This window comes from Carcharodon carcharias, chromosome 2, assembly GCF_017639515.1.
Source record: "Carcharodon carcharias isolate sCarCar2 chromosome 2, sCarCar2.pri, whole genome shotgun sequence".
Taxonomy (NCBI): domain Eukaryota; kingdom Metazoa; phylum Chordata; class Chondrichthyes; order Lamniformes; family Lamnidae; genus Carcharodon; species Carcharodon carcharias.
The window spans coordinates 41,793,442-41,814,677 of record NC_054468.1 but is presented as its reverse complement, the minus strand read 5'-3'; the positions used below and the strand labels follow the sequence as shown (position 1 = coordinate 41,814,677).

General features: G+C 45.0%; 1 protein-coding gene across 4 annotated transcripts in view; it reads right to left on the bottom strand.

Annotated features, from left to right (window-relative positions):
* Window positions 1–6,334: 6,334 nt before the first annotated feature.
* LOC121286957 (erythropoietin-like) overlaps window positions 6,335–21,236 on the bottom strand; it is a 36,777-nt gene continuing 21,875 nt past the window's right edge. For all 4 annotated transcript variants that reach the window (XM_041204315.1, XM_041204324.1, XM_041204334.1 and 1 more), the window contains exon 5: window positions 6,335–9,558. In XM_041204315.1, the coding sequence (XP_041060249.1) occupies window positions 9,406–9,558 (153 nt within the window). In that variant the 3' untranslated portion in view covers window positions 6,335–9,405. The remainder of the gene's footprint in view (window positions 9,559–21,236) is intronic.

Below are 21,236 nucleotides of genomic sequence, written 5' to 3'. Positions count from 1 at the left end.
AAAGGTGAGGAGAAGTTTGCAAAGACCCAATTATTTTTTAGGGTTCTGGTAGGGCTACATTTAGGGATTTCTGCACATTCAGTATTCTGGTTAAGATGCATGTGGCATTACCATGGCTAATACTTTCTTTATGTAAAATAAAGGCAAACTGATGCTTGCTCCAGCATGTCCTGAATAAGCTGGGGCTCACCAGCTCTAAAAGGAAAGACCTGTATTTATAAAGCACCTCTCAGGACCTCAGGGCATCCTAATGCACTTCGCAGCCAATGAAGTAATTTTGAAGTGTATTCAGTCTTGTAATGTAAAAACACGGCAGACAATTTTGCGCTCTGCAAACTTCCACAAACAGCAAGGTAATAATAATTATATACTCTATTTTTAGTGATGTTGATTGAGGGACAAATGTTGACCAGGACACTTGAATGTTCCACATACCCCACAAAAAGGCAGGCACAGCTAGGGCCTACGCTGGTAACCATAGCAACACCTTTCATTTGATGAGTTGAGTTGAAGGAGAAGTTGTTTAATGTGAGAACAAGTTCAGTTGGGCAATGGAGGGCAGTGGTGGATAGGGATTGGTTGGGCCTCTATTCAAGGAAGAATAGATGGCTCCAGGACCATCCTGGTGGGGATGGAGTGTAGTGTGATTGATTAAAAGTCCCCACATTGGACAATTAAGATTAGAAAGTAAATAACTACATTTCAATTAAATATGAGAGAAACATAATTTTTATTTCTAAAATTACCTGCGTAGAATTCAAGGGAGCTGGGCAAAGATTTGGGGATGAATTTTATGGGGGTTGGGGGGATGTACTGCCTTACCGGAAGAAATGTTGGTCCAGGCTAAACTGATTTTAAACAAGTTCACTCCACAGCCATAATGCACTCCGGGTGACTTTAAGTAGATGAAAGTGGGACTTCTCTTTTGCATGCAGGACCAGAACTCAATCGTGGATTTACAAAGAATTATAATTGTTATAATATAATAATTTATAACAAAGATAAACCCAGTAGCTGGGACCAATGGTGAATGCTTCAGATGAAAACAGAGAATGTTGAAAATACTCAGCAGGGTATTCCCCAACCTTAATTTCCCATGAGCAACATAAAACATCTGCAAGCAGTCCTGAAAGAAAGATCATGAATGCCAGACTTAGAAGTAAGTCTGCGGTTATTGGTTGTGGAGGGATAGGGGACCCTAGGGAGGGGGATGCAAAGTGGTGGAGGGATGTGTTTTGGTAGTCATGTAGAAAGTATCAAAGGGGAAGAGTAACATCTTGGGGGAGAGGGGTGTCCCGATGTGCATAAGGTACCCTCACGAAGTATGCTACCTCCCCTTCCTTCCTGCCTTTTAACCAGTTTGGTTAAAAACGGCCTGCTCACTTCTGCCTGCCTGCTCACGCCAACCATATTATGGCATGGGAAGCGTAATATTCAGGTTAATTGATTTATTAACAAGCTCAATTGCCTGTTAATTTTTTTTAAAATGGTGGATAGGCTGCCAATTTCATCGCCGTTCTGGCTATAGTTTTATGGAGAACAGGTCCGGTGGGGTTGGGGCAGGGATCTGGCAAGAAGGCAGTGGGCTAGCCTCCCATTATATTTGATATGCTCCCTGCCAAAAACACACTCGGTGGGGGCTGTAAAATCCAGACCTTGCAAAATTTAATGCAGAACCACCTAGTGCTCAAAGGCTGCAATCATGACAGAGGAACTTGATGCAGCAGATAAATCCAATGTTAATATTGACAGTGGAATTTTGACACAAGAGTGTCACCAAATATCATGGAAACTGGAAGTAAGATTGATGGATAGATAGAACATGTCATGTACATCATTTTTAATGAAGTAGATAGATATTGCCAGTTTTGTTATCTGATCAGGCAAATTACAAGTTTTATGTAGTTCATGTTTCTTTGTCTTCCTGATGTCTTGGTCGGTAAACACCTGACTTTGTGTAGCTCTAGTCCATACCAAAAAATCTCTTATTTAATTCTCTGTGTTGGATAGTGTGCATATGTACAAGATTTGATGGTCTTCATGTCAAGTAACTTATGGATATTGATTATCTGGGATCTCACATGAAGGAAAAAGAAAAGAAAGAATAGCCATTTTGGTCTAATGGTTTTTAAACCAAGTCAGTGTTTATAGGAGAGGATGTGAAAACTTAACAAATTGTTTTTATAGCACAAAAATCCTGAATATTCCAATGATTAGATGTAGCAAAAAAAAGGAATGAAACCAGATGGACCACTCAGTATCGACCTAGGCACTGGAAACAACAATGACAATCTCAGCCTAGTCGACCCTGCAAAGTCCTCCTTACTAATATTTGGGAGCTAGTGCCAAAATTGGGAGAGCTGTCTCACAGACTAGTCAAGCAACAGCCTGACATAGTCATTCTCACGGAATCATACTTACAGATATCGTCCCAGATACTACCATCACCATCTGTGGGTGTGTCCTATCCCACTGGCAAGACAGACCCAGCAGAGGTGGCAGCACAGTGGTATACAGACAGGAGGGTGTTGCCCTGGGAGTCCTCAACATCGACTCAGGCCCCCCATGAAGTCTCATGGCATTAGGTCAAAGATGGGCAAGGATTACCTGTTGATTATCCTGCTGATTACCATGTACTGCCCTCCCTCAGCTGATGAATCAGTGGTCCTCCATGTTGAACACCACTTGGAGGAAGCACTGAGGGTAGTAAGGGCGCAGAATGTACACTGGGTGGGTGACTTCAATGTCCATCACCAAGAGTAGCTCAGTACCACCTTTACTGACTGAGATGGCCAAGTCCTAAATGAGATAGCTGCTAGACTGGCTCTGTGGCAAGTGTTGAGGGAACCAACAAGAGGGAAAAATATACTTGACCTCATCCTCACCAATCTGCCTGTCGCAGATGCATCTGTCCATAACAGCATCCGTAGGAATGACCACTGCACAGTCCTTGTGGAGACTAAGTCCCAGGCGATCAAGCCTGGTTTAATGAAGAGTGCAGGAGAGCATGCCAGGAGCAGCACCAGACATACCTAAAATGAGGTGTCAACCTGGTGAAGCTATAACATAGGACTCCTTGCGTGCCAAACAGCATAAGCAGCATGTGATAGACAAAACTAAGTGATCCTACAACCAATGGATCAGATCTGAGCTCTGCAGCCCTGCCACATCCAGTCATGAATGGTGGTGGAAAATTAAACAACTCACTGGAAGAGGAGGCACTATGACTCTATGGCTCCATAAATATCCCCATCCTCAATGATGGAGGAGCCCAGCATATCAGCGTAAAAGATAGACTGAAGCATTTGCTACAATCTTCAGCCAGAAGTGCCGGGTGGATGACCCATCTCAGCCTCCTCTGGAATCCCCAGCATCACAGATGTCAGTCTTCAGCAAATTTGATTCACTCCATGTGATATCAAGAAACGGCTGAAGGCATTGGATACTGCAAAAGCCAAGGGCCCTGACAATATTCCGGCAATAGTACTGAAGACTTGTGCTCCAGAACTTGCTACGCCCTTAGCCAAGCTTTTCCAGTACAGTTACAACACTGGCATCTGCCTGGCTACGTGGAAAACTGCCCCGGTATGTCGTGTATACAAAAAGCAGGACCAAACCAACCCGGCCAATTACCGTCCCATCAGTCTACTGTTGATCATCAGGAAAGTAATGGAAGGGGTCATCAAAGGTACCGTCAAGCGGCACTTGCTTAGTGATATCCTGCTCACTGATGCTCAGTTTGGAATCCGCCAGGTCCACTCAACTCTTGACCTCATTACATCCTTGGTTAAAACATGGACAAAAGAGCTGAGCTGCCGAGGTGAGGTAAGAGTGACTGCCCTTGACCTCAGGGCCACATTTGACTGATTGTGGCATCCAGGAACCATAGCAAATTTAGAGTCAATGGGAATCAGGAGAAAACTCTCCACAGGTTGCAGTCATATCTAACACAAAGGAAGATAGTTGTGGTTGTTGGAGGTCAGTAACCTCAGCTCCAGGACATCACTGCAGGAGTTCCTCAGAGTAGTCTCCTCAGCCCAATCATCTTCAGCTGCTTCATCAATGACCTTCCTCCCATCATAAGGTCAGAAGTGGGATGTTTGCTGATGATTGTTCAATGTTCAGCACCATTCGCGACTCTTCAGATACTGAAGCAGTCCATGTCCAAATGCAGCAAGACCTGGACAATATCCAGGCTTGGGCTGACAAGTGGCAAGTAACATTTGTGCCACAAAAATGCCAGGCAATGACCTTCTCCAACAAGAGAAAATCTAACCATTGTCCTTTGACATTCAACAGCATTTCCATCACTGACTCCCCCACTATCAAAATCTTGGGGGTTATCATTGACCAGAATTGAACTGGACTAGCCACATAAATACTGTGGCTAGAAGAGCAGGCCAGAGGCTAGGAATTCTGTAGCAGGTCACTCGACTCCTGACTCCCCAAAGCCTGTCCACCATCTACAAGGCACAAGTCAGGAGTGTGTTGGAATACAGGGCCAGATGGATTGTTTCTGAGGCTGCTGAAGGAAGTCAGGGAGGAGATAGCAGATGCTCTGAGGATGATTTTCCAATCTTTACTAGATACAGGGGAGATACTGGAGGACTGGGGAAATGCAAACGTAGTTCCATTGTTTAAAAAGGGATCAAAGGAAATGCCAAACAATTATAGGCCGGTTAGTCTAACATCAGTGGTGAGCAAATTAGTAGAATCAATCCTGAGAGATAGGATTAACTGTCATGTGGAAAGGCATGGACTAGTCAGGGATGGTCAGCATGGATTTGTTAAAGGAAGGCCTTGCCTCACAAATTTGAATGAATTCTTTGAGGAAGTGACAAGAAGGGTTGTTCAGTGGATGTTGTGTACATGGATTTTAGCAAGGTATTTGACAAGGTCGCACATGGCAGACTGGTCAGGAAAGTAAAAGCCCATGGGATTCAGGGTAATGTGGCAAACTGGATAAACGTTTGGCTTTGTAACAGGAAACAAAGGGTAATGGTCGATGGATGCCTTTGTGAATGGAAAGTTGTGGGTGTCTGGCATTGCTGCCCAAGTTGGTGGTAGAGGCAGAAACTTTAAACGCTTTTAATAAGTACCTGGATCTGCATCAAAAGTGCTGTAAGCTGCAGGGCTATGGGCCAGGTGCAGGAAGGTGGGATTAGAAAGGGCACCTGGGTGTCCTCGGGCTGGCATGGACAAGATGGGCCGAATGGCCTCCTTCTGTGCTGTAACTTTTCTATAGTTCTACTCCCCACTTGCCTGGATGAGTGCAGCTCCCACAACGCTCAAGAAGCTTGACATCATCCATGCAGCCTGCTTGAATTGCACCACATCCACAAGCTTTCACTCCCTCCACCACCAACGCACTGTAGCAGCAGCGTGTACCATCTACAAGATGCAGGAATTCACCAAGGCTCCTTCAACAACACCTTCCAAACTCACGACCACTACCGTCTAGAAGGACAAGGGCAGCAGATAGATGGGAATACCACCACCTGGAAGTTTCCCTCCAAGTCACTCATGTCCTGACTTGGAAATATATTGCTGTTCCTTCACTGTCGCTGGGTCAAAATCCTGGAACTCCCTTCCTAACAGCACTGTAGGTGTACCTACACCACATGGACTGCAGCGGTTCAAGAAGGCAGCTCCCACCACCTTCTCAAGGGCAACTAGGGATGAGCAATAAATGCTGGCCCAGCCAGCGAAGCCCACGCCCTGTGAATGAATATTGACATTTTTCTAGGGTAGCTTTTTAATTAATGTTGGTAGCATACCACAATGTACTAATATTGCTATATTGTATATACTGTTTATATTAGGAATGTAATGCATGACAAAATGAATCAAAGAACAATTGAAATTAATAAATATTAGCGAAAATATTATGGATGACCCTGATGCTGTTCCTTGAGCTTGCACAGAGATTCATTGGAGCATTGTATGAAGAAAAGATGGAGAGAACAGGGTGGAAACTTTGATAAAAATAATCGTGCTGAACAATATTTTGATTCATTATTCAGACAACAGAAAAATAATTACTGTATTTCTATTCTCATGCAGCAGATCAAGTTCAGTGTGCAAATTGTTCAGGAAAGATACAGAAGAGAAAAAAGGTGAAAGAGGTCTAAATTTATTGTACTAGAAAGCATAGCGTGACTGGAATTTCATGCAGACTGAAGAGATCACTTTCTGCAGTTTTGCTATGTGTGACATTGCTGCAGTAGCTGGAACTAATATTGAATGATTCAGATAAAAACAGAGAATGCTGAAAGTACTCAGCAGGGTATTCCTCAACCTTAGTTTCCCATAAACAACATGAAGCTATTGCAAGCACATTTTCTTATAATTTTATTTAACGACCTTTAACAAAGAAATGTATATCACAAGAAAACTAATTTCATTTAATTAATAGCTTACTTTTCACTGCTGTGAGCTTGAAGTAATTTTTATTGTTCATGACTCAGTTTTCACCCTTAAAGTACTTATAGTGCAAAAGGAACATTTGTACCTCAAAGGCATGACAATCAAACAAAAATTCCCACATGGTTTTAAGAAAATATGTGAATTGAAATGGCTGCGACTTAATTGCACTTTCCATAAGGGCAGGCAGAAACTGAGTTTCAACAGTAATTTTCTTTACATTGGAGATCTTACTCTACAAAAAGCTGCTCACTTCAGTGGAAGATTATTTTCTAATCAGATACAGCAAATGAACTGTAAGTTCACAGAAATGTTAGATCTCACTGCTTTGATCCCATAAGGATAACCATACCTGAATAAGGCAAGTACTACAACACCCAATCAGTATTATTAATACTGGGTGAACAGTTGGGCTCAGCTTATTTTTTCTTCCAAAACAATGGTGCCTATTATAGAACAAATTTGGTTTGTTCAGAAACACAGGGCCCTATTTTTAAAACCACAGTCTTATTTCTTAAATTGAACCTTTAAAACAACTATGCAAAAGAAACATTAAAGAGCTGAGCATAACATGTATTCGCTTTTAGAGACTTCTGTTTCTGCCGGGGTGTAACTTTATCTCTTCTCACCAGGAGACTGAGATAATATAGCCTCAATTTTAACTTAGGGTGGGGGTCAAGGTGAGCAGAAAACCATCCTGGCCTTGGCAATATTAGATGATTTTAACTTCTGGGGCTCATTTGCATGCTGCTTGTCCAAAACTGCAGGAAGCAACAGTTGGCCAGTGGGCTGGGTAATGCCAAGAGGCAAAAGGCTACGGCTGGAGACTTAAGGAACAGTCCCTGGCAGTCAGATAAGTCATGGATTGAGAAAAGCCACAGGCAGGAGATGACAAAACTTCCCTTGTGGAGATTGGAGGAACACTCCTTCTCCTTCAGGTCCTCCACAATAAACAAACATTTTTTTTAGAAAATGACTTCTTTGAGCTTCTCCTGGTTCTGATACCTCTTCCTGCTGATTTTACCTTATATGCCTTCCTTGCTCAAGCCATGGGTTAAAATAGCAGTTGATGTCCAAAGACATCACCAAAGCCTGATCTGCATATTTAAAGAAGGACTCAGCTGGTTTCCAGTATATTCTTTCTACCTGCTCAGAAGAGCAGGTTAAAATTGAATTGAGCAGGAAAGGAGTGGAACATTAGCAGATAAGTCTCCTGGGTGATCTTAGCAACCTGTCCACCAACCCAGTTTTTGATCCAGCTTCTGATTTGTCATTAATTGGTAATACATCTAATTCTGTGCTATCTGCTTCTTTTCATGTGGTGTGGTTGATCTTGCAGCCGATTTTGGATCTGGGACTGGATGAATACTGAGGGATGAGAGAACACAAAATGACATTAAGAGACTCCTTAATAATGGTGAATGAATTTAAAGGGATGCGGCTGCTTAAAGATGTGTCTACAGAATATTGGTTGTCTTTAACAAAGACTGCTAATATTTTTGATAAAGGCATGTGCCTTTGTACAGACGGTTTAGGTAACAAATATACCTGGCAAATGTAATGGCAGACACAATAAATGTAGAGGCGTGAAACCAAATCCGTCTTGGTGGATTGGTGCAACACTCCAACCCCCCATTTAGTGACTTGTTAAGTGGAGGTGGCGCAGAATGAGTTGGCAGCAAGAAAGAGGCTCTTACTTGCCAGTCCAGGCCATCCTCCCCCTAGGATGGCAGTGGAAGGCAGTGAAAAAGATCCTGCTGCTTGCTGGCATTGCCAACAGGTGTGCTTGTAACAGGTTGTACACCTCTGCATCTGGTGTCTCCTGATCTAAAAGCTCTATAGCCAGTTCTAAATGGTCATTGCCAGATAGTGGGCTTCTACCCATAAAGGTAGTTTAGAAGGAAGCCAATAGTGAGTGCAGTCTGCTCAGGTGCCTGACCTATCTAGATCCCTCCATTGCTCTTTTTCTTTCTTCAAAAATATAAGTAAAGACAAGCCCACTATCGTGCTTGTACCAGAACAATGCCTATGCAGAACACATGGCACAAACCTTGGTTGAAAAAGAAAAGAAACAAGAGAAAAAAATCATAAATATCCTCAAAATATTGTTAGAAATCTTAGTCTAGGACTCTTTAAATGTACTTCTATAAACAGCACACCCCTGGAAGTCACAGTCAACTATTTTATCTGAGGTGGTAATTGATTGAGCACTACAACTGTAAATTGCGAGGACGTCTAAATGACATCTAAATGACATTAATTTAAAAATGAACTGTAAACTGGCAGGCACATCTGGTGTCAGTACAAAACCTGACTGAAAAATTGGATGGGGGCTAAATATACAGAAATCAGATGTGACGGATTTCCATCCATTTTTTAATCAGTTCTGCCCACTTTATGCCTATTAATTGAATATAACCAGTTTGAAAGTCTATTTGCCTTCTCAGTTTGTAGGATGTACATGTGATTCTACTGCAGTACTTGGCAAATATCATAATACTAATAAATTGTATGCAGGAAGGATTGGTTCTTCCTACCAATCATTAATAATATGTCATCTATAATATATTGATAGAGCTGACTCAATAAAAAAAGGATTATTCTGAATGATAAATTGCAATAGTCTTTTTTTGGTCAAGGTTGAAGAAAGTTCACTTATGTTGTTTCGGTTATACAAAGCATTAAACTATAACAAAATCACTGGGGCTAAAAACTGTCAAAATGAATGGAAAACTGCCAATGTAAGTTGATTTGTAGCCAGTCATGGGTAGCATAGTTTCTATAACTTGAACTGTAGCCATGTCCTCTTGCATCCGAATGATATCTCGGAATTTGCTGGCACTGCAACAAACAGGAACTGGATTTGGTAACTTGTCCTAAACATAGAACTTGCATTTTCTTTTTCTTGCATTGCACACGACAGTTCAAAATTTCAGTGCTGAGCTCCACAAAGTGCACCCACATGCATGAATCTGGCCATTGTCACCTCTTCCTTTGCTTACAATATTCTTCTGCCATTTCTCGGTAAAAGATGTTAATTTTTCCGTGCATCAAGCGAGTGTATGTGTATAATACGTTCTGGATAGTTCTTCCCATAAATGGCTTTGTACGTCCATGCAACTGGTTTGATGTGTCCTGTAAGGAACCACAGAAGTTTATGACATGTAAGTGGTTTGATTAAATTTCACCAGTATTCCCCATCAGGCCTGTTGGAACTTAGCAACATGCTACAGAACTGACAATGGTTCATCTGGACTGTGCTGAATACTGTTCTGTCTTTGCAGAATTAAATCTCTGAACTGAAATTGAATCATTTCCACTGAAAACAGAAGAGAACAATTCCAACTAAAACAATAAAAATACCAACATTTTAGCCACTTTCCTAGGATAAACAAAGTAATCAATCAGGACAAGGCCACTCACAACTTAATATGATTTTAACGTGTAACATCTGTTCCTATTCATTTTCCTCCCTATATCTAAAAGGAGATGTATAGGAAATATTTTGACCTCATTTCACGAAGCAGTCCCGTAAAGCATAATTGATGTTGGATTGCCAAAAATGCATTATTTTGTTATATTAGGACTAGATCAATTACAAACAGAATAAGCATAAGCAAGATGTATAGAATCACATTAATAGTAAAGCAAGTTATATTGATTGAATTAAGAGCACTCGTTATTCTGTTGTTATAATTGCATTCCTTTTTTACTAGTCTCAGAGTTCATATGCTAAAAACCAACAACATATTTCCTAATATAAAAGACCTTTGATCACCAAAAGACCTTTTTGACTTTCAACGATAAGCAAAATCTATTCTTTCAGATCACATCTGTTAAAATGTTGATACATTTCCCTTTTTCACCCTTCTTCCTTTCCAGAAAGCAAGGATTCACAGTGAAGCAAAATTTTCAATGTCAGCAGTCTTATCTTTCCTCAACTGAGTAGACATTCTTTTATGAGCTTAGACAAGAATACTCTGGGCCAAGTGTCTAATCTTTTCCTCACTCAATGTTCACACAAACTAAAAACCAGTGGGAATCGCTGAAAGTAGATCAACAATGGATCTATATGGCTTAGTACACAACTAACAGTGAGAAAAATACTGTGGATGCTGGGAATCTGAAATAAAAACAAAAAGTGCCAGAAATATTAAGCAGGTCTGGCAGCATCTGTGGAGAAAGTAACAGAGTTAATATTTCAGGCCTGTGACCTTTCCTCAGATTTGGGAAAATGTAATAGGTTTTGAACAAGTGAAAGGGGGAAGGGTGAGAAGAAGAACAAAAGGGAGGTCAATGATATGGTGGAAGGCAGGAGATATTAAATGACAAAAGGTTTTATGGTGCAAGGCCAAAGGGAGTGGTAATGGGTTTGCTTTTGTATTAATGTTTAATTCACTGCCACTTCTCTTCCAGGAATGCCCAATTTGAAGAAGTTTTGCTGTCCTCACCGACAGGATTTCCATTTCTCTCTTCTACCTTGTTTCCCCTCTTTGCTCTCTATTTCCCTTTTCATATTTGATAGGGTATCTGCCAAAAATCACTTTCATAGACACATCTCCTTCCTCTGCAACTGTGTCCAGCCCCAACTTATTCCACATGGATTCCAACTGAAATTCCACTATCCGTGTTTTGGATTCACCCATGATTACAGCTCTGTCCTAGACAATCGAATCGCTGTTCTTGCCGTATCCTGGGATTCACACTCAAGCCAAGTGCCAGCACATGCACGCTTTCAACCTCTGTAAGCACCATGGACTCATTATCTCAAAGCTGTCCTGGTCCACAGTTTCACTTGATCCTTTGCATCACCTGCACTTTAACAAAAAAACTTTTTATCTTCCTTTCAGGTTTGAAGAGTTACAAGTTTCAACAATCACGGATACTAATACACCTCTGGATCCTTCCTCCCCTTCTCTTCCATCCGACCCCATATCTTCCTCGAATTTCACCCCTTGCCATATATTCATGGTACCCTCCGATCTTCCCCTTCTTGACTCTGAATGATCCAAGAACACAAGAACAAAAGCTCTGTCCTTAAACAAAGGCCTCAGCTTCATCTCCTTACACTCATCTCCCCCACCTCAAGTTTGGCATGATGCTGAATTCTTCTTGTGTCGCCTTCACCTCCGTACCCACTTCTTTTGCCAGGAATCTTTCTGCTGCTCAGCGAACCCTTTCACATTTCTCCAGTATTTTCCCTCCAACTGGACCCTTCCCCCTGGCCTCTTACCCTCACTAGATTGTTTCATTGAGAATTGTCGCTGTGAAATCACCAGCCTCAATTTCTCTGCTCCCCTCACTCACAGAGTGTCTTCCTGTGACCTTGCTGCACTCCCTTCTCTTAGGTGCAACCCTAACATCATCATCAAATCTACTGACAAGTGTGTTGCTGTTGTTGTCCGGCATACTGCCCTCTACCTAGCAGAGGCCAGACCACACTCTCTGACACCTCCTCCTACCTTCCTCTGGACCATAATCTCATCACTGAATAGTAAACTGTCATCTCCAGGTTGTCGCTGACTTCATCCCCCCTAGAGAGATGCCTCCACCTCCTCCAACCTCAGCCCCCCAACCCCTGCAACCTCAGTCCCCCCAACCTTGAACAGCCCACTTCTATTTCCTTCCCAAATCTACAAACAGGAATGCACTGGTAGACCAATCATTTCTGTCAGTACCTGCCCCACTGAACTAATTTATTTCTATCTCAATTCTATTTTTCTGTTCTTGTCCAGGCCTTTCCCACCCACATTAGTGACTCTTCCAATGGTATCTATCCCCAACAGTTTCTATTTTCTTGACTCTAACCACCTCCTTTTCACCAAAGACGTCCAATTCCTTACATCTCCATCCCCAATAGAATGGTCTGAGCACTCTGTTTCTTCCTTAAATGGAGGCCCAACCTCCCCATCTATCACCACTCTCCTTTACCTGGCAGAACTTGTTCTCACATTGAACAACTTCTCCTTTAATGCCACTCACTTCCTCCAAATAAAAGGTGTTGCTATTGGTATCCACATAGGTCCTAGTTATGCCTGCCTTTTTGTGGGTTAAGTGGAACATTCTTTGGCAAAAATTTTGCCGTCAGCGAGTGGGGACAGGACTCTCGATGTCATCTTGCATCACTTACATTTTCAGGTCGGCAGGGGCGCAGCCAAGTCAGCTGTGCACCCGCCGACCTGTCAACGGCCTATTGAGGCCATTCAAAAAGCAATTAAAGCAATTGGTGAACCTGCCCGTCCAACCTTAAGGTTGGCGGGCAGGTCGGGATCACTGGCGGCCACCTGAAAAAGCATGAAACCTGTTCCATGGGTGGGATGAAGTTTCATGACTGAATTAAAAAATTAAGATTAACTTTTACTTAAAGTTATGTCCATGACGTGGATGGTTAATGAAATTTTTGAAAGAATAACTTTTTTCCTTTGGGGACCAATCTCCCTGAGACAGCACCTAGTCTCAGGGAGATCGGAGCTCACTTCCGCATTTGCCATTCTCCCCCCACTCCCCTCCCACACAGGGAGTGCACATCGCTTCCGTGGGGACGTCACGCTGGGTGGGCCTTAATTGGCCCACCCACGAAAAATGGCGGCAAGCCCCTGATCGGGGGCGCCAATTGTAGGGCCGCCCATCCACGCCCGCTCCTGCACTTTCCCCCCAGTGGGGGGAGAATTTTGCCCTTTGTTCCAGTCCTACTCTGGCCACCTGCCTCACCTCTTTATCCAGTACATTGATGACTGGATTAGTGCTGTTTCTAATTCTCACTCTGAACTGGAAAATATCATTGATTTTGTTTACAATTTTCACCCTTCTCTTAACTTCACGTGGTTCATCTCCAACTCTTCCCTTCCCTTCCTTAACTTCTCTGTCTCCATTTCTAGGGGTAGGTTATCAACCAATATTCATGATAAGTCAACTGACTCCCATAGCTACCTTGATTACACTTCCTCACACCCTGTTTAATGTAGGACTCTTTCTTATTCTCCCAGTTTCTCTGTCGGATGATGCAACCTTCCTTACTAGTGTATCAAATATATCTTCCTTTTATTCAACTGAGGATTCCACCCCACTTGCCCAACGCCCGCCCCAGCTTGGTTGACAGGGCCCTTAATCATGTCCATTCTATTTCAGGTACTAATGCTTTCACCCCTTCTCCTCCCTCACAGAACCACAATAGGGTTCCCCGTGTCTCGGCTTCCACCCCACCAGCCTCTGTATTCAACAGATCATCCTCCACCATTTCTGCCAACTGCTGTGTGACGCTGCCATCAAACGCATCTACCTCCCCCCGCCCTTTTAAACATTCCAAAGGGACCATTCCATCTGTGACACCCTGGCCCACTCCTCAGTCGCCCCCAGCATGCCTCCCTTACCTTGGCACCGTTCCATACAGGCACAAAAGGTGCAACACCTGCCCTTTTATCTCCCCTCTTCTCACTGTCCAAGGCCCCAGACTCCTTCCAGGTAAAGAGAAATTTACTTGTTCTTCTTTCAATTTCACATAACTGTATTTGCTACTCACAATGTGGTCTCTTCTACGCTGGGGCGACCAAACAGATTAGGTGACAACTTTGCAGAACACCTCTGTTTAGTCTGCAAGCATATTCCTGAGCTTTCAGTCGCTTGTCATTTTAATTATTCACCTTGCTCCCACTCTGTTCTTGACCATCTACAGTTGTTCCAGTGAAGGTCAATGCAAGCTCGAGGAACAGCACCTCATCTTTCGACTGATCACTTTACAGACTGCTGGTCTCAACAATGAGTTCAACAATTTTAGATCATAACGTGTGCCTCCATTTTGTTTTGTATTCTGTTTTTGCTGGTTTGTTTTTTCTCTCTTGTTTCTTTCTGAATTACTTAGCATTTGGATGGCTGCTATCCTGCCATTCACACCCCCTCTAGACACAAATTTTGTTTCTTTACTTGTCCCATAACCACTCCCTTTGGCATTGCACCATGAAAACTTTTGTCACTTAATCTCTCCTGCCTTCCATCCTATCACAGATCTTATCTTATGTTCTTCTTTCCACTCTTCCCCCTTTCACTTGCTTAAAATATATTACATTTTTAACTTTTCTCAGGACTGATGAAAGGTCACAGATCTGAAATGATGGGCTTAAGTTTATGGCCCTCTGGGGATGGGTTGTCAGGCAAAGGAGAGGGCTGTAAAATTGAGCATCATGCTATTGGTGCTGTTCCCAGTGCCTACCCACCTGCCCCTGCCCCATGCCCCTACAACGCTGCAATTTTACCAGTGATGGAGGAGGCTTCTGGAGGCTGTTCATCCATGGACAATTAATTGCCACTTAAAGGCCTCCTCCTGCTGCTGCTGGGATTTCACCAGGCCGGCAAATAGTGCCCAGCACGTTTAGTGAAATGTGACCCTTGGCTGGGCAAAAGGTTTGTCACCTTTTTGGGTCCCCTTTGCCCAAGGTACTCCCCTCTGCATTTCCCCTACCCCCTGACTTGTCCATCCCTGTATGCCATCCCATCGCCGAGGCCTGCTAGCCTGGCCCCAGCGATGACCTGGACTCACCTTGAAGTTTGGCGCCTGGGACCAGAGAGGTGGGACTTCCTCTCTGATGGCCAAACCAGCGGTGGGCTTGACCCTGACTTTTACATAAGGGGATAGGGACCCTACCCCAGTGTAAAATTCAGTCCATAAACTCTGTTTCTCTTTCACCATATGCTGCCAGATCTGCTGAGTATTTCCAGCTATTAATACTTAATCACTGAGGCACTAGAAAGCTTGTTCAAATTTTCCTAATAATAATTTCTAATTCTAATTATAATTAAAAGCATTGAGTAACAATTGACAATGCTGCCAGGCCAATTACATTGATCAGTTGCTCAAACCTGGCCTAAGCTATAGTGCTATACATTCCTGAGTTCTGCACTTAGCCATGTCGAGAACTTCAATGTAGTATTGTCAGCCTGCAGCATGCGCATCAAATTACACATCACACTTCTCTATTAACCATATAGCTGTGTAATGAAACAGCCATTTGCACACAGAATCTTTCTCACCATCTCTCCTGAATGTCAGGGTTATGGTTAACATCCCACAGAATTGTAATGGAAGAGCGCCAGAGTTGGGCCTCTTGAAAAATCCCATTCGGTAATGTTGACTGCATCAAATTACACATTCCAGCCTAAGTGTTGGGTGATTATTGTCCTCCTACTTGCTGGCGTGTACAACTAGAAATCCTCTTAATTACACTGTGTGCTGTCAATATTTGCAGTCTTAAAAATATTGACAGAATGTTAAATCCTACAATCTAGTTTTTTGATTTTTACTTAATAATATAGTTTATTAAAGTTTAACATTGCAACAGAAAACAATGCCTATCGTGAGAGTTCAATGCCTATCATAAGAGTTCCAGCCTTAAAAGAAGAAAAGTATTTCACAGCTGATAGTTTGGACAGCAAATGGTGAGTGCATTGATTTCTCCATATATTGCTGATTCCTCAAGTGACACGTGTTACTTCAAAATGACTGTGAAATACTTTGGCCCTGAAACCACTCTGAGGAATATTAGGATTTAAATGCTTAATGCATTTGCTCTAAATTCTTCTTTGCTGTAATAGCCAAAAAATTAACCCATTACTTTTAAAAAGCTTGGTGCCTCCATGAAAATAGTAGAGATAGAAAATTCAGATGAATGCATTAAGGGCGGAATTTTCCGTGCCTTTTGGCATCGGATGTGTTCGCCGTGAGTGGACAATGTGGTGGGAAGGCCAAAAATCAGTTCCATGCCGTCATGAAACCAGTTTGCGATCATCTGCTCCGCCTGTCATTGGCAGGCTGGGTTTCTCGTGGCCGGATGTTGGGAACGTGACTTTAATACATCTGCATATCATTATGAGCCCTGCTTTCTGGAATCATCCCACCATGCTGGATCATCCAGGCACATTTACAAGGCCATTGTAAGTGCATCTGGCAAGCTGCACTTGGAGGGGAACTCGGAGGTGAGTGCTCACTAATGTTGCGCTCCGCTTGCGTGGGTCGCCCATTGGATTTTAAGGTTGAGTTGCCCGCATTCAGGTGAAGGCACAGGCAAGTCGCTTTTTCCTGGCTGGCTGAAAGTGTGGTGCCGGGGCAAGGGCTGCACTGAAGTTTGGGCGAGTTGGGGGGTGCAAGGCAGCAAACTGTGAGGCGAATTGTGGGGCTGGGGGGATGTGCGGCGCAAGGGCCGCACTGCGTCTGAGGCGAGTCAGTGGGGAGCAAGGCAGCCAAGTCTGATGGTAGTGCACAAGCACAAGCAGGGGGGTTGGGGGGATGGTAAGCGGCCAAGCATTAGGGAAAGCTTGTATGAAGTGACCATTCCTCCACAGCTGAGACAGTTCAGGCGCAGCCACATTGCCATGCTTGGAGTTGGGCCTCTAGCTTATGTGCCCATTCAAGCAACACACAGGCATGAAAGTTCCATCAAATGCTCCAGAGTTTTTCACCTCTTGGGCACAGACTGCAAAGTAATGAGTATTTTAGTGGACTGCAGAACAGTTGGACGACTGGGCACATTATACAATTTCCTTGCGAAAGCTGACCATGGAGCAGTCACTGGTGGAGGTGCTCACAGCCCCTTGCAATGTCATCATCCCAGTTTGGGCCAGTCTCCCCCATGGTTCATGCTAACGGTGCAGCCTTGCAGTGTGGGTTAAGAGAATGCCTGTGCCTGAGCTGAGAACACAGCATGAAGTCCAATGGATGAAGCTGCCGCCAATTGGTCAAGTGGAGTGGGGTGGAGGTAGATGGGATTTCGGGCAGCCATGCAGCGCACTAAACTCTGGCTATACAAGTGGTGGCCAGCACTCTCTAGGATGTTTTAAGGGGCCTTCAGACTTAACCAAGAGAGGTTCCATGTTAACCCATGCATCACTCTCTTTCATCCTGCCAGAAGAGTACATCAGGTGCATGAAGCCTGGTGACCTAGCTGTTTGCCTCATGGCTTACAAGGAGCGGAGACGAAGGAGATGAGAATGATGGAGGCACCTGGCTGGATAGAGGGAGGAGTGGCACCCTCATGAAGAAGGGGTAGCTGGGGTTCCACACACGCCACTGAAGAGCCACAGCGAGCTGTCGCTGGTCGGTGTCTAGCTAGACCCAGGGTCTATAGACAGCGTTTGTCATTCCTGCAGATGACTGAGAGCCAGTGTCACTGAAGACTGCATGTCCAGGGAACTAGTCAGTCCACCTGCTGCAGGATTTGGCACCACGTGGACATGGAGGGCATCCACAGCCAACGGCTGTGAAAGTGACCGCGGCACTCAATTTTTATGCCAGTGGCTCCTTCCAGGGCTCCACAGGCGACTTCTGTGAGATATTACAAGCCTCCACATACAAATGCATCCATGAGGCCACGGACACCATATTCGCGAAGGCACACAACTTAGTGCAGTTTGGATCAGGAAAGCCAGTAAGCAAGAGCCCAAATCTCAGTTTTCCCACAGGTGCAGGGTGCCATCAACTGCACTCACGTGGCGATCAGACCTCCATGGCAACAAGCAGTCAACTACATCAACTGCAAGGGCTTCCACTCACTGAATGTTCAGCTGGTGTACGACCACCACAAACGCATCCTATCTGCGCATGGTTCCCAGAGAGCATCCACAACTCCTAAATTCTCAGTAGGTCTCAGATCCCTGACATCTTCCAGGGTCCAGAGAGTCTGCAGGGATGATTCCTTGGGAACAAGGGCTATGCGCAGAGGACGTAGCTGGTGACACTCTTATGGTGGCCTCAGAGTGTAGAAACGAGAGGATACAATGAGGCTCATGCTGCAACTCACACTTTGATGGAGCAAACCAGGTTCCATTGCCTGGACCAGTTTGGTGGAGCCCTGCAATAGTCCACAGAGGGTGTTAAGCATTGTTGTCACCTGCTGAGCCTTTTACAACCTGGCGCTGCAATGGGGAGAGGAGCTGGCTGAGGAGGAGATGGAGAAGCTGGAGGTCTCCTCTGATGAGGAGAACATTGACAGTGAAGAGGATGAGGAGGTCCTTGAAGTCGAGGATGGCGGCGATGAGACCATTGCACTGCCAGATGAGATAGGCATGCTTTGGAGGCCCTCATGGCTGCTAGATTTGTGGAGGATGATGCGACATGCAGTGAGGAGACACCATTGATTCTCGCATTGCATCTGTGAACGTTTGACTCCTGTCTGGCTGATGGTAGTGTATATACCCTCTGTGATAAGGCTCTTGCCATAGATGCCCATAGTCCCTACATTCCAGGAGGATGACATGCGGTGAGGACATTCCATAGATCCTCACATAGCTTATCTGAATGTCTGATTCGTGTCTGTCTGATGGCTGCTCACTTTCGCTGTGTAAACAGGGTCATGCCATGGAGATGCAGTGGTGAAAATTTAACTTCTCCTGATCCCATGACATCCTTTGTGAGCTGAACCCTTCAGGACCATGCTGTCACTGGACATAGGTGCTGATGAAATGGGGGGTCAGCTGCACCTCAAAGGTGCTGAGAGCACACAGAGAGAATGATGGAACTCTGTGCCACCGGTCCAGGACAATCTGGCAGCAATGACAAGTCCCATTGAGGTGCAGGCATGACTGATGTGTCCAATGACTGTGAAGGTGCACCATCAGTGTGCTGGGAAGATTGAACAAAGCAGACGAGGCGGCCCTGGACTGAGACACCTGCCTTTATCTTGTGTCAGGACCAAGGTTTCAAATGTGAGTGACACAAACACTGCTCATCAGAACAAGGAACCACAGGCAAGGAGACATTCTTGGGAGTTTATTTATAATAGTGAACATTATGTACAATTGATTAACATCCGTGCCCAGGCTGTGCAACTACATCTTCTTAACCTTCCTAACCTTGCCACTATGTCTTGGTGCTCCCCCGACATCCACAGCTGAGGTGGAGGCAGCCTGCTAACTGCTACGCCCTGTCTGTGATGACCTTGACAGGCGTCAGCTGGAGGGCCAAGACCTGGAGGGCCCCGGCTGCTTTCGAAGTCCTGCAGTGTGGCAGTAGCACCCTCCTCGGCCTGGGTGGATAGCCCCAGGGTGTGCACCTGCTGATCTTCCTCCCTAAGGGTGCCCCAGGCTGATTCCTTGAGAAGGGGAAGCTGGAATGAGATTGAGCTGCCCTGCAGTCCTCTCACATTAACACTGTTGGAGGCCAACAATGGCGTCAGCGATGGAGTTCAGCCCGTGCAGCAGTGCAGGACTGATGTCCTGGACCATGGTCCCCTTGGCGGCTGTCATGCTACCAGTGTTGACCTCGGTGTGTTGGCATGACAGCGCGATCACCTCGAACTGAAGGCTGATGGACTCCTCCTTGTACCTTGCAATCTGAGAAGTGCGGCTGTTATTCCTTCCTGCTGTTCTCATGATTGTCACTGTCACTCCAGCAACTGATTGAGGACCAAGTCCAGAGACTCATCATCTGACTCGGACTCAACAGATCCCTTTCTTCCAGCAGTCCTCTGAATGCTAGTGATCTCAGGTGTCCCTGCCTCTGACTACTGTGGGACAGATTGTGTACTGTGCTCACCAGATAGTGAACTCAATATGCTGTACATGTAGGTCCCACCGAGGTGTGTGTCGCTGTGGCGCTGGAGGGTGTGGGTGAGTGCTGTGATGGATCTTCAAGGGTGCTGTCTTTAGGATCCTCATCTGAGGTGCTATCAGCGCTGGAGTTGGGGCCAAGTTGCCTGAGGATGATGTGGCAGATGTGCCATGAGAGAAAGTGGAGATTGTTAGTGCATGGCCATCACGGTACACAGAACAGTGGACTCAAGTTTGAGTTGCCAGAGGGATGATCTGTTGCATGATCCTCACTTGGATTCTTGAAGCCCACCTCACTGTCACCACAGGAACAGTCCACGTCCTCTTCGGCCAGCTCTAATATCTTCGAAGGGAGTGAGGACCTCGATGTCCGGCACTCCACCACCCACTCTGGGACCTCTCCCTTTTATTGTGCGGGATCTTGTCCTGCAAAAAGGCAGATGGAGAGAGTGTGAGCAAGGTGCATGCCCGGCCAAATGAGAAGGATGCCAGCTGTAAATGTGCGTGTGCTGAGTGGAGCGGAATGGACGGGATGAGGCAGCGATCTCCAGAGGAGATGAGGTCAGATGGAGATGTGAGGGTGTGTGTGAGAGAGTGAGTGGTGATGTCCCTTGAGCTGGCAGTGAATGAGATGCCAGTGAATGTGTGATGAGCTTGTGAATGTGTGAGGTTAGAGTGATGTGATGGCTGACTTACCCTGGCAGCACAGATGAGATCATTCATCCTCTTTCTGCACTGGATGGCCGACCTGTTGTGGGCAGCAGTGGCACTGACCACCACTGCCACCGTCTTCCAAACTGGATTGGTGATGTTGCTGCCCCTCTGCGGCCAGAGTGGGGTTAGATGACATCATGGCAGGCCTCTAGGGCATCCAAAAAGCATTCCAGAGACGCGTCATGGATTTGGGGGGCATGCAGTCTTCTTACCTTTCAGGGCCATGTCTTCTGCGCTGGAGTCCTGAGCTGGAAGCACTGAGAGGTGTGCACGTGGCTGCACTTTAAATATGGTGTCCAGCATGAGGAAGCGGCGAGGTGACTGCATGGCGGGTGAATTGGAGGCCGCCCACCAGTGAAATGGTGTGTTTCCCAGGAATACTTGATTAATGAGGCAGGATTGGGACGATACAACACGAAAACCCACCATTGTGGCCAATGGGTAAAATGTCCCTTTTCCTTCCTTTGTGCAAATCTGGGATGATTCCGCCCTAACCCTTTGTTCTTTGATATTCTGAAGTATAATTTAAGAGCCTTTGTTTAAATGGGGCAAAAATTATATCTGGC